At 51.5% G+C, this 15738-nt stretch overlaps 6 protein-coding genes across 6 annotated transcripts; 2 read left to right on the forward strand and 4 right to left on the reverse strand.

The window, feature by feature from the left end:
* Nucleotides 1–353: 353 nt before the first annotated feature.
* Z518_08981 (uncharacterized protein) lies at nucleotides 354–3995 on the reverse strand (the record flags this gene model as incomplete). The annotated part of the gene is made up of 2 exons (XM_013412938.1): nucleotides 354–379; nucleotides 434–3995. 2 exons carry the CDS (start codon nucleotides 3993–3995, stop codon nucleotides 354–356), a joined length of 3588 nt encoding a protein of 1195 aa, XP_013268392.1.
* A 1224-nt stretch (nucleotides 3996–5219) lies between these two features.
* On the reverse strand, nucleotides 5220–6666 carry Z518_08982 (uncharacterized protein; the record flags this gene model as incomplete). The annotated part of the gene is made up of 2 exons (XM_013412939.1): nucleotides 5220–6515; nucleotides 6565–6666. 2 exons carry the CDS (start codon nucleotides 6664–6666, stop codon nucleotides 5220–5222), a joined length of 1398 nt encoding a protein of 465 aa, XP_013268393.1.
* A 262-nt stretch (nucleotides 6667–6928) lies between these two features.
* On the forward strand, nucleotides 6929–8182 carry Z518_08983 (uncharacterized protein; the record flags this gene model as incomplete). The annotated part of the gene is made up of 1 exon (XM_013412940.1): nucleotides 6929–8182. One exon carries the CDS (start codon nucleotides 6929–6931, stop codon nucleotides 8180–8182), a length of 1254 nt encoding a protein of 417 aa, XP_013268394.1.
* Nucleotides 8183–9123: 941 nt separating this feature from the next.
* Nucleotides 9124–9971, reverse strand: Z518_08984 (uncharacterized protein; the record flags this gene model as incomplete). Its single annotated transcript, XM_013412941.1, has 2 exons — nucleotides 9124–9871; nucleotides 9922–9971. 2 exons carry the CDS (start codon nucleotides 9969–9971, stop codon nucleotides 9124–9126), a joined length of 798 nt encoding a protein of 265 aa, XP_013268395.1.
* Nucleotides 9972–12767: 2796 nt separating this feature from the next.
* Z518_08985 (uncharacterized protein) lies at nucleotides 12768–13388 on the reverse strand (the record flags this gene model as incomplete). The annotated part of the gene is made up of 2 exons (XM_013412942.1): nucleotides 12768–13234; nucleotides 13286–13388. 2 exons carry the CDS (start codon nucleotides 13386–13388, stop codon nucleotides 12768–12770), a joined length of 570 nt encoding a protein of 189 aa, XP_013268396.1.
* A 326-nt stretch (nucleotides 13389–13714) lies between these two features.
* Nucleotides 13715–15723, forward strand: Z518_08986 (uncharacterized protein; the record flags this gene model as incomplete). The annotated part of the gene is made up of 2 exons (XM_013412943.1): nucleotides 13715–13881; nucleotides 13932–15723. The coding sequence occupies 2 exons, from the start codon at nucleotides 13715–13717 to the stop codon at nucleotides 15721–15723; spliced, it is 1959 nt and encodes a 652-aa protein (XP_013268397.1).
* Nucleotides 15724–15738: the final 15 nt, after the last annotated feature.

Raw genomic sequence — 15738 nt, forward strand, 5'->3', positions numbered from 1 at the left:
GCCGACACAGATAAAAATCGTCGAATGAGAAGAACTGCGTTGTGTTTTTGGGCGAGCAAACCACAAATCTCCTGCTAACGGCGTCCAACATCTATCTCTGAATGCACTCCCCACCCAATGCCGGATTAAAGATGAAAGCACCTATCCTAGTTTCCCTTCCGAAGCCTAATCTTCTCCGTTCCGCGCTAGAGACAAATTCCGACCGCTATGTTGCGTTAAGTGAGCATGCGAGGGATTTACCCCCCACGATATGGTGAAGATGATGTGAACGAGGCCACCGTTGTGGCACAATTTGTGCAAGAAGAAGGTTTGAACACATGTGACTGCTCTTGTCACCGGTCTACTCAACGACTTCAAAAGCCGAATGGATTCTGAGCCGCTAAAATATTGTTAGTCGCCAGTCGGGATATCGCAATGTAAAGTAAAGACTTACTGGCATTCGCAAGGTTTGCTCTCCGCCCGGTCGGTTGAGGAGTTAGCTTCTTCGTCTCTGTCACGCCAAACTTGACAGGCGGAGCTGGACCTGTCTTTTGGGGCTGCAGAGGAGCGACTGTTGGAAGCGGAGGAATGGGTGGAATAGGTGGTGGAGAGAAATTTGTAAACCCATTCTGCTGGGGAATCTGCCCAAATCCGGTCGCTTGCGATTGAAGTGGCGGTTGAAATCCAGTCGGCTGGGCTTGAACCGGTTGGACCTGAGGGAAGCCCGTGGGCTGGGGTTGAATACCTTGGCCCAATCCATTGGTCTGCTGCGGTTGTTGGATGGGGGACGTGAATCCAGTCCGTTGGGGCTGGAGCGCCGGTGGGAGGACGGAATTGATTCCCTCCGGGGGTGGGCTCTGCTGGAATGGTATTCCGGTTGGTTGGGACTGGAAGGCCGGTCGGGGATCAGCGAAAGGACTTCCGGCGGCATTGCCATTAAGATATGGTTGCTGAAATGGACCAAATTGCTGTTGTGGCTGTTGGAATCCTGTGGGCTGGGGAGCAAGACCGAACTGTCCGAAACTTTGGTTGGGCTGAATGAATCCTGTCGGTGGAGGCTGTAACGGCGCCTGTTGATATTGCTGTTGTAATCGTTGCTGCGTCAGATCGTTCAAACTCTGGCCAGGAGGCGCCTGCAGAGCGGAGGTCCGAGGAACTCCTGTCAACTGCGGCTGCAGTGGCTGCAGTCCAAATTGATTTGATTGCGGATTCTGGGGCGCCGAAGTTGGTCGTGGCGGAGGCGGCAATAAACCAGTCCCAGTAAAGCTCTGTTGTGGTGCGGCTGGTCGCTGACGGGTCACATTTAGCTGTTGGGCTTGGAATCCCGTCTGCTGAGGCTGGATTGATCCTGGTTGTTGATTCAATTGTGAAAAGAACTGCGGGGACGCGCCTGTCTGCTGAGGTTGCTGAATTGAAGGGGTCACTGTTGGAGCCGGAGCCGGGGCCGGAGCTGGAGCTGGAGCTGGAGCTAAAGCCGGAGCTTGTTGAGGCGGAGGTTGCGTTTGTGGAGGAGGTGGTTGGTTCACTACTGGCGCTGGAGGTTGTGCAGGCGTTGGCTGGAGAGGAGGGTCAAGTAAAGACAGGTCTTTGATTGCGCCAGTCGGAGGTTTGGGCGCTGGAGCAGCCGCAGGAGTCGGTTGCGATGATGTTGGAGGCTGTAAGGATGGCTTAACCGTCCAGGCATCATCGTCAAAACCACTTTTTGGTTCTCTTCGAGGTGCTTCAGTAAGAATCGTAGCTTTTGCCTCTCCGCCCACACTTGACTTGTTCCCGGTTTCTGTCTTTGTGAAAGCATCAGCATCAACGACGTCGCTTGTTCGCCGATTGACTTCCGGTCTTCCCCTGCGAGTGTTGTTGTGCAATGTTCCCCCGGGGCCGGAGAAGATACCTCCTGCGGCAGGTTCACCATTGATACCATTGGTCGCGGGACCGCGGGCTCGTCCGAATTTCTGATCCAAAAACTTCATCACCTTAAGCGCGTCACCCTCTTTGAGTCCCAAGGTTCGTAAAGTGTCCGGGGTAATGTCCGGCAGGACACTTTCGTCCATGGAGTCCCTTATCATTGCTTGTGAATATCGTTCGCACTGGTGTGGTCCGACACCAGCTTTGAGGAAGAAATCAAACCAGTCATACTCGGGAACTTTTGGCTGCTCTGGCACTCGGGGTTCGACGGTGGCACCGCTTCGAGGCTTGGACTGTTCGGACGATTGACTCCGATGTTTCATCTTGATCAAATCAGCCACGGGAATATGATCTTCGATCGACTCGTTCGTTACCTTCTCAACATACTCGAGGTCTTCTGGGGACATCTTCGATACAGGGACAGCGATCTTTACGCCATTGACCTTGTGGAGATGAATCTTCCCATCTGCCACTCCTAGAAATTGAGCTTCGACTTTGAAGGTTCCCGAGTGGTCCGTCCAGGTCCGAACCTTTGTTGGATCCGGTTTGGACCGGCTCTTTTTACGGTCATCCTTTTCCTTTCGATCTCTCCGATGTGATTGCTCGTCCGCGAGGCTGCTACCGCGTTGAGGAAGCTGCATGCCCGGCCCTACTTCACTGCGAGACCGTGCTTGCTCTGCCTCTTGACGAGCCCGATCCGCCTTTGCAGCTTCTCGGGCGAGTCTCTCTTCTTCGAGTCGGTTCTGGTCGACGGTTGACAAGCCAGCGTTGACTCCCGATCGTGTGGGTGGTTCGATCGTCGCAAAGCCGGTAAGCTCGATGTAGCTGCTGGGAACGACACCCTCTTGGCCATTCTTCAACCGTCTCACATTCCACCAATCTTCCGATTTGGTGTCATCCAGGATAATAACTTCGTCACCCACGCCGACTGTCACCTCGTCATCACCTTGGGCCATAAAGTCATAAAGGACTTGCCCTTTCTTCTGACTAGCGCCACCGCTCGCGGCCGCCATCACCTCTCGGATACCTTCAGCGCGTTGTGCGACCGCGATTTCCCCAAGAGCCCCGACAATCTCTTCTGCCGTGTCCTTCGCGCCCGCATGAAGGTCCAAACTTTTGCTTGGTCTGACCAATTCGATGAAGACATGTTTGCCTTCGATGGAATAATGCGTCATTTTGTCTGCCGTCCACTCCTGTGAGGGCCCATCTCTGGACTTCTCTGGCGAAAGCATAATTGTACCCGTCGCAATATTAATGCCTAAAGTTGTGGGCATCTTTCGCCTTCGGCCCATTGCCGAGACCATTTCATTTATATTATACAAGTGGAAGCCACCAGGGGATTGAACCGGCGCATCCTCATCTCCCGGCCGTCCCAGTGCTCGATTGTAAGGAGGCGAGGGGAGAACGCCCGCGGCATCTTCTGAGTGTCTCGGGGCATGAGCGGTGGGAGACGGTATCGTCTGTGATGGAGGTCTTCGTGGCAGAGCGGGAGCAGGTTCTTCGTCATCGGACGCATCTGGAGTAAGCTGTTGGCGTGGTATTGCAGGTGGAGGAGAAGAGACGGTTCGAGTGGCAGTGGGTGAAGTCGGAGCTCCTCCTCCTAGGACCCTTGCCAAATTTGCGGCAGGGCTCTGAACTGACCTAGCCGGAGAGGTCGGAGGTGAAAGTGAATCGGCTTCCGCCACTGGCGGAATGGATTGTCTGTTGGATGATATCGAAGGTGATCTGGGTGCGGCTCCGGAAATCTCGATGTAGTTGGCGGGCGCAAAGCCAAAGTCGTCACCGACGCCGACCAGAGTCCAGTCGGGGTCGGAGGTATCGTAGACGGCCAACACGGCATCTTCGGTGAAAGAGACCTCCTCGTCTGTTTGTCGACTGTAGTCGTAGAGGGCTTTGGCGGCATGTATGGGTTTTGCGTCTTCGACGTAGTTGTTTGGGATCAAACCTTCAGGTTCGTCTTCGTCATCGCCAGCTGCCTTCTTTTTCGCCTTCCACCAGTCATCTTCCTTGCTCTTCTCGAGGATATATAGCAGCTCCCCTTCATTGATCTCCAGCTCGCCGGCGCTTTGTGGTTTGTAATCGTAGATTGCGGTGCATATTGCCACGAAACCCATAGTGGGGATGAATGCGGATGGAACGACAGAAGATAGCAATCAGGGAGAGGACGGAAAGGAAATGGCCATCAAGATAAAACAAAACAGGCGGTCGGATGTGATCGAAGGCCCGGTTTCGTCTAGCTGGTTAAGCGAAACCGTAAATGTCAGACGGGGTTTTGGGTTAAACGCTGCTGGGTGACGTATAATGGATGGTGGATGAAAGCTCTCGAAAACTGTTTTGAATCGCTATGCTTGGAAGAAAGACGAGCTTGATGCCGTGAATGTGTAGAATCTGAGTCTGAGAGAACAGGTGGTAAAACCCGCAATGCGTTTGGAAGGAGATGCGAGTCGTCTGAGTGAGAGCCAGACATTAGGGTGCGGGTGCTTGCTGGCGACCAGTCTACGGCAGACTACAGATTTGGGGTCGCGCAGACTGCATCTGCATAAACCCTTGCTTCGCCCTGAAAGGACGGTGCGACAAGTCGCACGTGACACTGGCAAGGGGTAGGGAGCCAGGGACGTACACAATTTTATCTACCGGCTTGAAGTATTATCCTATACAAAATTAAACCCCGAACTCGAACCAGTTTGATTCGACATGATGCGCATGCATTCACTCCTTATGGATGTGGGGGTACCAGTATTGGCTACACATCTCCTTATCTGGTATACCTGGATGCCCTTTGACTATGACCAAGTAAGGAGAATCCTATCTTACATTTGGGTATGTCCTTTGAACTAGATATTTCATCATTGTACTCTTTCTAGGCTTAACAGTCAACTGAGCAACCCCCCCTCATGAGAACTGTCCAGTAAAATATGGCCTTTTTGCTCATTCTCTGGCTGTTGGACGCGGCTGGAGGTCAATTCGTTGCTCAACTTGAGGTTTTTCAGCAGATTTTCATCCTTCACCCGGTGTCTGCGAGATTCCTTCCGGCAGCACCACATGGTTATTGATGCTTCGTGCCTCTCTGGGCAACCTCGTGGGTCGAAGCATTGTCATAATGGGCCGAGATGTCCTTTTGAGCTGATGCTGATAGAGATTCAAAGCTCGACGACACTCAGACGGCAGAACTGAAACCCAGGATCCAGGAACTGACGTTCCTCCGTGTCTAGCTGGGACCATGAGCAAGCTCATAAGTGTTCGACATCCGGAAGCTCGGGGACGAGATCTCTCTGAGCCCGGGTAGGGTAAGCCAACTTCCGGTAACCAGCTCTTTCTTTCAAATCGGCCCTCATATGTCACACTTCTTTATATTCTTCCTGGCTGCCAGGTCCTTCATCATCCCCTCCAGCAGTCGTTTTCGGGGTCTCCTCATCAGTCTCGTCATCCGTGGCAACAACGCCTCGCAGCTGAATATGGCCATTCACATCATCCAATCGTTCAATTTTCCAGTCTTTTGATCCGGCCAACTTCTGCAACTCTTTGCGAAAAGCGTCAACGTCCTCCGGGCTGAGGTCGAGCTTCTTGAGCTCTGCTTTGGACAAGCTTGAAATTTGGCCATTTTTCTGCATAATCACCGTCTCGGCTTTTTCATCTTGGGTCAATACGATGCGCCCTCTCTCCAATCTTTTCCCTTCGCGACCAACATATTTCATTCCTCCAACTTCAACGTTGCCCATTATTACCTGCTGAGATCGACGTCGGTCGAGAGTCTGTCGAGATCCGTCCTTCTCCTGGCGAGCCTCCCACGATGCCACAGCATCTTCAGCGATGATTTCCCTACACGTGATGGGATGGGCTCGGCTTTCTTTGGGTGGCTGGAAAGCGACATCGTTACACAGTCGGGGTGTGTAAATTATCATCAGATACGCACAGGTAGCCGTCTCTTTAATCCAGCCAATACGATCGGTCAATTGGGGATTACAGTGGAACTGCACCTCAACCTTACGATCATTTCCCGTGAGATCGCACGGCGTTCCTCCCTCCAGCCGTCGTACCAAATAGTTCGTCTCGGCCTTTGATTTGACTTCTGTGGACAACCCATGGTCGGAGTCCGCTTGTGCGGGCGACTTGGCGGCCTTTGGGTTCTCGAACTTGCCTAGAATATAGCTTGGGGTGGTTGGATCTTCCTGTGGTGGCCAAACTCGGCCGTTTGTACCGGGAGGGAGAGCATGGAATTGTGTAATCTGGGCATTGTAACAGAATGAATATGTCCACCAGCCCGTGGAGTAATACAAACATTGGTTGGAAGCCATGCCCTGAAGCAGCTGCGATCCTCTTTTGACGGCTTGATCTAATTCCTTTTCTCGTTCTGCCGAAGACGGCTCGGCAGTTGTGCCATTGCTGGTACCCGGCTTCGCTTCGGGGATGAAACAGAGATGAGGATTGCCGTGTAGGATGATGTGCTCGTAGGCCCCGGGAGAGTTGACACTTTCAGGATGCGAGGGATCATTGTTCTCGGGGCTTAAGTCAGAAGAGAGATCGCTCAGATGTGTCTGTGGAGAGGATGCAGCAGTACGCTTCCTTTGTCGAGTATCCAGATACACAAGGGCATCGGCTTCCAAGATATACGATTCCGAGAATTCGACCGCGTACTGTCCAATGTAAGCTCAGGGTTGACATAAAATCTGCCATGGGTTTTACCTGGGGAAAGGCGAAGACATCGTCATTGACGCTGAATGCATTCTCACTCGCAAGGCAGAACGCGACTGCTGCAGCAGTTCCGATTAGACGAAGACTCCTCATTCCGATTTTCGACGGCGTCCCTGCCAGTTTGCTCCAGTCGTACTGCACTCGAGGTTCATTCGGAAACAAGAATTCCCTATAAAATATAGGCCGGCAGCTCGTGCCACTGAAAAGATACTTGACATCTGGCGTTGCAGGTTGATCCTTACGCTCCGCAGTAACAACCTCACCTCCGGGCAGTATCAGACGTTCAGCGAATTCTGTGAGATCGCCAAATTACATTGATGCTGCTCAGGCACCTAATATCCCACAGCAGCGAGCCATGGCAACGGAATCATTTTCTCTAGCTGGCAAGGGCCTCAAACTCGACACGAAAGAAGATCTGGACAAACACATTCAACCCCTCCACGAGTCTTCAGGCCTCACCCATATCGATCTTTCAGGAAACACTCTCGGTGTTTCAGCTTGCGCAGCACTCGCATCTATCCTTTCGTCAAAGTCGACTCTTCAAAGCGCAGACCTCCATGACATTTTCACCTCTAGACTACTCGAAGAAATCCCCCCCGCTCTGTCCTCCCTCTTGACTGCTCTCCTAGAATGTCCCAACCTTCACACCATAGATCTCAGCGACAATGCGTTCGGTCTCAATACCAAAGGCCCCCTTGTCGACTTCCTCTCCCGGCATGTACCCCTCAAACATCTCATCCTAAATAATAATGGCATGGGCCCTATCGCTGGAACTTCAATTGCCGAGGCTCTAACCACTCTCGCCGAGCGAAAAGCGGCCGCCAGAAAGGAAGGAAAAGACGTACCGGACCTCGAAAGTATAGTCTGCGGGAGGAATCGGTTAGAGAATGGCAGCATGGCGGCCTGGGCAAAGGCATTTGAGGCCCACAGGTCAGGAATGAAAAGCGTGAAGATGACACAGAATGGTATTCGCCCTGAAGGAATTTGGCATCTCATCTCCTCCGGATTGTCAACTTGCAGCAATCTAGAAGTGTTGGACATGCAAGACAACACTTTCACTCTCAAGGGTGCTCGGGCGCTGGCCAGTGCACTCAAAGGATGGTCGGGTCTGAAAGAGCTGGGTGTCGGAGATGACTTGCTGGGAGGAAGAGGCGCGATCAAGGTTTTTGAGGCATTGGCGTCAGGTAGCAACGATAAGATTGAAATTCTGAGGCTGCAGTATAACGACATCCACCCAGCTGGAGTCAAAGCCCTTCTCCAAGCTGCTAAAAACGGCCTCCCCGAGCTGCGGCGGATTGAACTGAATGGCAACAAATTCGAAGAAGATGATCCGTCAGTGGAGGCCTTGGCGGAATTATTGAGAGAGCGGAGAGATGAGAAGGGCAAAGATGAAGACCTTGACGACCATTGGGGCCTTGACGAACTTGACGAGTTGGAAGGAGAAGATAGTGAAGAGGAAGAAGGAGGTGAAGAGGCAGAAGAAGAGGAAGAGGAAGAGGCTCGCGAAAAGCTCCTCAAAGAAGCAGATGAGGCTGAGAATGAGAACGTAACACTGAAGAAAGATGCGGAAGTGGATGAGTTGGCAAAGGCCTTTGAAAAGACTCTTTGATGCGGCTTAGACATGCGTTTGGCAGTTTATGAAGTGGATTAGAACGGTACATGTTTTCAGCACAGACGATACCCCTTAGAACGACGCAGCAGCCGCATCTCGGAACAGTTTTCAGGTTTAAGAAACAGTTTCACGCAATCCCGAGCCCTGTGGATATTTCTCTAAGTAGAACTAAAACAAAAGCACCTTCATGCTTCGCTTTTGTTATCGGGCAAGGTCTGCCAACACTTGGTCGAACCAAACCATTTTCCCTCCCAGAAAGAAAATCCAGCTCGGCTCCAAATTCACCAACCGCTTGAATGTCATGTTTGAATTCTGATTTAACCATTACCGTCGGTTCGCTCCCCTGGGTGAACAGAATCAAGTCAGCGAGGAAGCACTTGCCACTCACATGTTTCAAATCGAGAACCACCTTGACAATCCCTCTGCAAAAGCACAAAGTCTAGATTGTGAGCTCATTAAGAGGGAAATAACGAGAGGACGATTTGCGGGATGGGGAGTAGATTCCCCCATATCGTGGCAAAGGCATCGGGAGTGGCAGAAGGGGAGGAAAAAATGGGGGGGAGGAGCAGTTGAGTAAAGACGTGACTGGGCCTCCAGCTCGGATTTCTTCGCTTCTACCAGTACTTGCTCATTCCGTGGCTGAGCACTTAGACACTTCATCAGGTATATGAAGTAACAACCAACCACGCAAACAAGTCTAGGCGCTCCTCCTCAGGCACGTTGAGCAAGTCGTCGATCAAATGCCATGCTAGGACCTCCGTTCCACAAGGCTGACCATTGGCAAAGACGACAACAACCCATTTCTTGTTGGGAAGGTACACCATTGTCGATCAATAAATCAGACATCAGGTCTATGACTTCGAGAAATAAGAATCTCATTGGTGGAGGCTGAATCGGACTGTTCCGTAACGGAATATTTTTGAAGCCACGAGGGTAATCTAACTGCCATAGATTTGCAACAGACGATCCTCTGCCCCATCTAGGACGCTCCAATGTTCCAAGACCTCCAAGTTTTCGGCTTCAGCTTGGAACATCTTATCAGGTTCTTGACCCGGGCCAAAAGGATTGGCGTTTGCTCCAGGGTTCATTTGGGCCATTTGCTGAGACATTTGATTGGCAGCATTTTCTTTGCCCAGAATGAAGATGAAGACACTCTGAAGGCCAAAAAGACACAAGAAGTACCATGACAAGCTCGACACCCATCTGACATCCAGATCTCGAGTCATGACTCCTGACTGTAGCATAGATTTGAATCGGATTGTGAGTGGGAATGGTAGCTTGAGGATGACAAAACCGGCAAAGAACGCATTAATCCAGGACATGATGAGGGTTTGTGGGATCATCATCGCCATATTTCCTTTCATCATTCCCATCATTCCCTCCATGGCGGCAGGGTCTGACATCGGATTGGCAGCAGCTTGACCTCGAGACTCCGGACCTCCCTTGAGAAACGTGCCTTTCTTATAGCCATCGATGAGATATTCTTTCCGCGTATTGAAGGAAGCGGATGTGAGGGCTGCAGCAGCGTTGTTTCGCAAATTGACGCCGCGGAGAAGGGCCTGACGCTCGCGAGATTCGAGAAGGGTCGAAGGTGGTTTCGGAGGGCTCGCAAGGAGAACGGTAGCATAATGTCGGAGGACACCAGTCAGAATCATAACAATCGTTATAGGAAGCAGGATCCAGTAGCTTTGCGGGTGTTAGTACGATTGCAACGTCGAGGTGTAGTAACAACTTACAAGAGCGCAGGGTCCCTATGGATCATCTGCTCTACTCCTTGAACAGCCATCTCTGCCGACAGCACAGGTAAGAGGTGCGACGACTAGCTGATCAGTTTATAAAGTGCTTCACAGAGATCAATCCAATCACTTCAAGGCAAGGGTGAGAATTGGTGAACATCGGCTCGAAGACCACACTCGGCAGACTTTCCCGGTTTATACTCTTGGTTCAGCTTTGCAAGATAAAAGGGGCAGCCTTGCGACTCTGCTACAGAGCCCGTGGAACCCATCGCTATCATCAAATCCGACGATTATGTTCTTCGCAAATGTCCATGGAGGACACGATTTGCTCATATATTCTCTCTCATAGCGTTCAGTGTATTTCCGTCTAGGCCATATGCTAGGGCAGACATCGCGCCCTCCTTCCATGCAGGTAACCCTAATTGCTTCGTCTGTCCGATTACATGAGCAATGAAAATGACTCCAAGAACACTCTACGCCGCGGGAAGGATTAAGAATTTCCTATTCCACGTTGATGTACGCGTTCCATTGCTCTGAGGTCCCAAGCGTCGTCATATTCATATTCCGCATTGTGTTTGTCGGCCGCTGTGCAAGACTCGAAAATGTCTTCTCCAGGCTATTGGGTCTCTCGAGAGTCTCTGCCAGCGGGTAGAGCCCACTATCCGCGGTTCCACCGCACAGATAAATAATCGCTGGAGTCGGCCCCTCAATGTCGAGCGACAATCCTCTTGAGCCTACACTCCCCTCAAGAAGGAAATCTTGAAGGCTTACAATCATTCTTTTTGGAAAGCCAATCTGTCGGTGGTGTTGATCTGTGCGACGAAAGGCGGTCTTCGTCTTTTCAATGGGTTAGTAATGAGTGATCTTCATCCCGCTTCTTGATACCGGCGACCGTAATGCTGCCGAAATTGTCACTGCTGTCACTAGCTTCCCAGGATTGGAACCCCCGTACCGCCCATAAACCAAAATTTTCGTCTTCCAAAACGTCATTTTCAGTGAGCAGAATCGAGCGAGACAGTCTCTCGGCATATAAGGATTATTTCCATTGTTGTCGATGGAAATTGTGGCTTTCGTGCACCATTCTGTTCATTTTCTTGAGCTCCTGTGCTCATTTCCAACATAGACAGCCTTGTTTATAATGTCTATTGGCATCTCGCGGTCTCGATTCTTCAGAATTTCTCATCAGAACCTATTGATCGGATGCCACAGAGAACCTTACGTCAGCCAAATTCAGACAAATTCCCAGTTTTCTTCTGGTTCTCCTGTTCCTCCAGGATTGATACTCTCTCCCACAGCTCATGTTCTTGTCTTCCCCTATCCTTTTTCGTGTCTGCCGCCTCCTCGCATTCTGCGCAAAGCTTTATGGTTACGAACTTCTTGTATTCATTAGCCGTCAACTTTCTGTTTGGTTTCTAGGGATCGGACAATAGTAGAGGCCGCAACCGATCTTTGGATCACCCTTGCAGTCTTCGGGTGGAGTCAAAACTGGGTACAGAGCGAGTCTGACGATGTTTTGTTTGGACTTATCTGCCCTTTTGTGGCTGGGTACTCTAACTGCGAATGTGACGGGGGACAGGTTCAGCGATGATCCTCGAGGTGCTTCGGCTTTGCTGACTTTCTAGCATCGTAATAGTTTCGCCATTCGAAGAGATGTCGGAGGATAGTTTGATCGGAAGGGCGCAGCTTGTGCAGTAACGGCCAAAATAGGACGGCTCCGCACGGTTGAAACAGGAGTTTTACTTTCATGGTCGAACATGAATAGCCAGTCACTCGTTGATTCAAGCTCTGCCCGTGCATGGAGTCCTCAGTGAACAAGGAGGTCGCAAAGAATGAGATGGAGATCCATCTGAACTCCCGATAAGGAACGAAACCACCATGTGCTTATGAACGGTTTAGGTCCTCCATTTAGTATTCAACTTGCACATAAAACGTCTCCAGAGGACCTATTGGGAATATGGCCACAGGTCCATGCCCATCCTTGCATGGTCCCAGTCCGCCATTCCATGTTGCAGTCCCCTCAACCCAGTCATTCGAACAAGTCTTTAGGTAGCACAAGATAATGGGCGATGACCAGCTTGCAGTAGTGTTTCGGCCGGCTATGTCAGTAATCACCATTTGTGTCAAGATTTTATTGGTGCCGGCTGGATCCGGATTTTTGGACGCTCCAGGAAGATGTTGATCGAGGCAAGAGATAAGTTGGATCAAACAATTGGTGGAGACATTAGTTGTATGCCGTTATGCAGTCCCGGCAACAAGGCACCTCTCCCCTTTTTGGATTACACCGATTGAAAGATGTAATGTCATTTCTTTCGGTGGAGCACAAAGTTCCCCATTTCGTAGACGGTGATAGCTAGACAAAGGAGCATTCGTCACTTCAAGCCAACTGAAACAGGATCAGGAAGTGCACGCAAATATCTTCGCGCAAAGAATAGTGTCCTTCTGTATATCCGGCTCTTTTTGTAGGCATACGACGGCTAAATTGGGATATCTCCAACTGCGACGGCATTCATCAGCAAGCTCCTGCTTTTTAATCCCCCAAAACAAAAGGGCTAGACGTGGCAGGTGTCGTCATTTGTCGCTTCTAGAATCTGGGACTCTATTTCAGCGGATCGTAAGAGGCCCCTAGATGAGGGACATTGGTAGGATTTGACATATTTTCATTTGCTAAGAGTTGGGAATGACCGAAGCTGAAATCTCTTCGGCCAGGAGAGTCTTTTTGTATTTCAAAGTCTTTCGAACAAGAGCGCATTATCGGGGATCGACTTGATTCCGTTGGACATGCCAGCTTCAACGGGAAGGTATCGTGCATCGACTTGATATATTGGGCGAACAGCCAGACAGCAGTGTCATCGCTTCGATGTTCCAGGAACCCAGGATGCAGGCTCCCAGTTCGCTCCTGGATTCGCCCCAGTTTCTCTTACTTTCTTCCATGGCTCCCCGCCCCTGGAAGGTGTTTTTCCCAACTGAGGCTGCCGTCCCGGAGCATGGTCCGGTTGAGCCCCCTCTTCAAAATTCCCGGTCAATAGGGATGTGGCAGCAGGTTTGGGTTTCTCGATGTATTGGGCTTTAGCAGCCCATCTCTCATCCGCAAGCCGGGCATTATATTTTAGCGTGGCTATTCTCTGCACATCCGCAGCTTGCTCCTGTAGAGTGGGGGGATCGGTTCGTGTTTGCCGCAGCCATTGATGCCATTGAGGCGATATTTGTACATCCGAAAGATGAGTTCGGCGGCCAGATTTGACCATGCGACGCCACCGATTGTGATTGAGAGCGTCCTTAAACTCCCAGAAAGTGTTCCCTGAGAGATCTTGACCTGTGGGGGGTATTAGAAGGCAAAGCCGTTCACGGTTCTTGTAGGCCATACCAATCAAGAACTTCTTCCGCCACGGCAATCGTAGCATCTTCCACCGCATCCATAGATTTCTCACCGGTCCCATATTGATGACTATTGCAGAATTAACGGGCATCAGTGTTGTGGTGGGTCGTGGATTGTATGGAGTAACTGGTAGAATATGAATTTCCCGGGAGGATCTTCGACGTCAACCTGCAGGGGGGAGCCCGATTTCTCCCAGGTTGCCGCCATTGACTTGTATCAAAGTCTTACACACAGCCCATCTCTCCAATTCCTCAATCTTTCAGCATACGCGGCCACTCTCGGCTTGCACAGAGTTTTCAACTCATATTTTACTTGGATATTTTCACTGCCTGTTTCAGAACCGGCCCTCCAGAATCACCTCTACCAAAGGACATAACCTCAACCGCGGCTCGCAAAGACAACTAAGCCCTCACCACCATGGCTTCGGTGACCAGCCTCGACCAGGACATGCGCAAATTGCGCTTGGACCGATATACACCTGGCGCTGCGAAGGAAGTCAGAACTTGGATCGAAGACACTCTAGGAGAGAGATTGCCTCCGGGAGACTTGATGGATGCTCTGAAAGATGGTGTCGCTCTGTGCAAGTATGAGAAACCTACAACCTGACGGCCATGGACACTGATGGAATCTCCAGGCTCGTCAATCTCGCAGTCTCTCCCGGCGTCAAATACAAACAGTCCAACATGCCATTTGTACAGATGGAGAACATCTCCCACTTCCTTCGCGCTTGCGAGATGCCGCCGCTCAGTCTTCCCTCACACGATCGTTTCCTTACCGTTGATCTATACGATTCGAAAGATCCCGCACAAGTCTTGCAATGTATTGCGGCCTTCAGCCGCCGAGTGAATGCCCTCAATTCTTCGGCCTTTCCCACGACTATTGGCGCAAAGACCAAAGGTTCTTCTATGAGTCCACAAGGAACAGGATCAAGTGGGCCTAGATCACCGGCCTACACGACCACAATGGCAACCAGACCTCGTGGAACTAGCAATACCACTGCCGACAGCCCTTCGATAACCTTCAATCCTCTGAATAAGGCCGCATATTCGGGACGGATAAGTCCAACAAAGAATATCCTTGGCAGAGGTGGACTGGCTACGGGCGGCACAGTCAGCAGTTGGAGCAGTAAAGACGAGGAGGGAAAGACCGCACCGGCCTGGAATATACATCAATACGGGTACATGGGTGGAGCCAGTCAAGGAAATCAAGGTGTCGCATTTGGTACAAGAAGACAAATTACGTCTCCGACTCCAAATGTACCATCTCTCGCCGAGAAGGAGAAACGCCTCAAGGAGGAGGCCGAGAGAAAACGTCTCGAGGCCGAGGAATACCAAAAACAACAAGAAGCTCAACGAGCAGCAGAAGAAGAGCAAGCGAGGCTGGAGGAAGAGCGAAGGTGGGCTGAAGAAACGCGCCGACTGAGAGAACGGGAGGCCGAAGAACAGCGAGCGGATGAACGAAGACGCCTCCAAGAGGAAGAACGTAGTCGGCAAGAAGAGCAGCGCCGCCAGGAGCGCCTTTATGAGCGCGAACGAGAACGTGAAGCCGCCGAGCAAGCAGAACGCGAGGTTCAGATGGCAAAGGAACGGAATTCTCAAAGAAGAATAAGCGATGCCCGCCTCAATGGACAGTTCCTCAGTCAATATCAAGCGGACCAGGCTCGAAGTCCTGTCAGTGCTCCGGCACAACCTCTCGTTGAGCAGCAGACGGCAGAGAGCAGGCGGATTGCAGAACTGGAGCGCCAACTAGAAGAGATGAAAGCTCAACAACGACAGTCTGCTAGACCGCTGCCCGCAACCAAACCCGGGTCCGAAACTCCTGCACCCGCACTTCCGGCCGGGCCGCAAGCAGCCCAAACAAGCCATGAGGACGATTGGGATGCCGCGGAGCGGGACTATTTGAAACAGGAATGGCAGAAAGCCCAGACCCTCCAAGACCGACTCCCTCCAAAACCACCTCGCCCAGATCCCGCCCCTGCTACGACATCTTCTCGCCCTCTTCCTGACCCAGCAACCTATACGCCTGGCATGAACCGCACAGACCGATACCTAGCCTCACACGCACCTCCTGCTCAGCCGCAAGCGACGTCCCACCGCCCGCAAGATTTCTCGACTACGACTGAAGTGGACCTCGAGCAACAGCGACGTATCCAGTCACAAACACGCACCAAAGCAGGAGGGTGGGCGTCGAAATCTCTCCTGGAGCGGGAAATGGAGCGGGAGCGGGAACGCCAGCGGGAGTGGGAAGAAGGGCAAAAGGCGACAGCCGCGAGGGCGCGCGATCTGAATGAGGGCAGTGGGCCAGGACAAAGCTGGGATGTGCATCAATATGGCTATATGGGTGGAGACAGCCAGAACAGAGGAGGACCAGGCTTGGGTGTGGGGGGAGCCAGAAGACAAATAATTGGACCACGACCACCTCCCTAGAGGCACAATAGAAAG

The sequence above is a fragment of the Rhinocladiella mackenziei genome (genome assembly GCF_000835555.1).
Source record: "Rhinocladiella mackenziei CBS 650.93 unplaced genomic scaffold supercont1.7, whole genome shotgun sequence".
NCBI lineage: Eukaryota > Fungi > Ascomycota > Eurotiomycetes > Chaetothyriales > Herpotrichiellaceae > Rhinocladiella > Rhinocladiella mackenziei.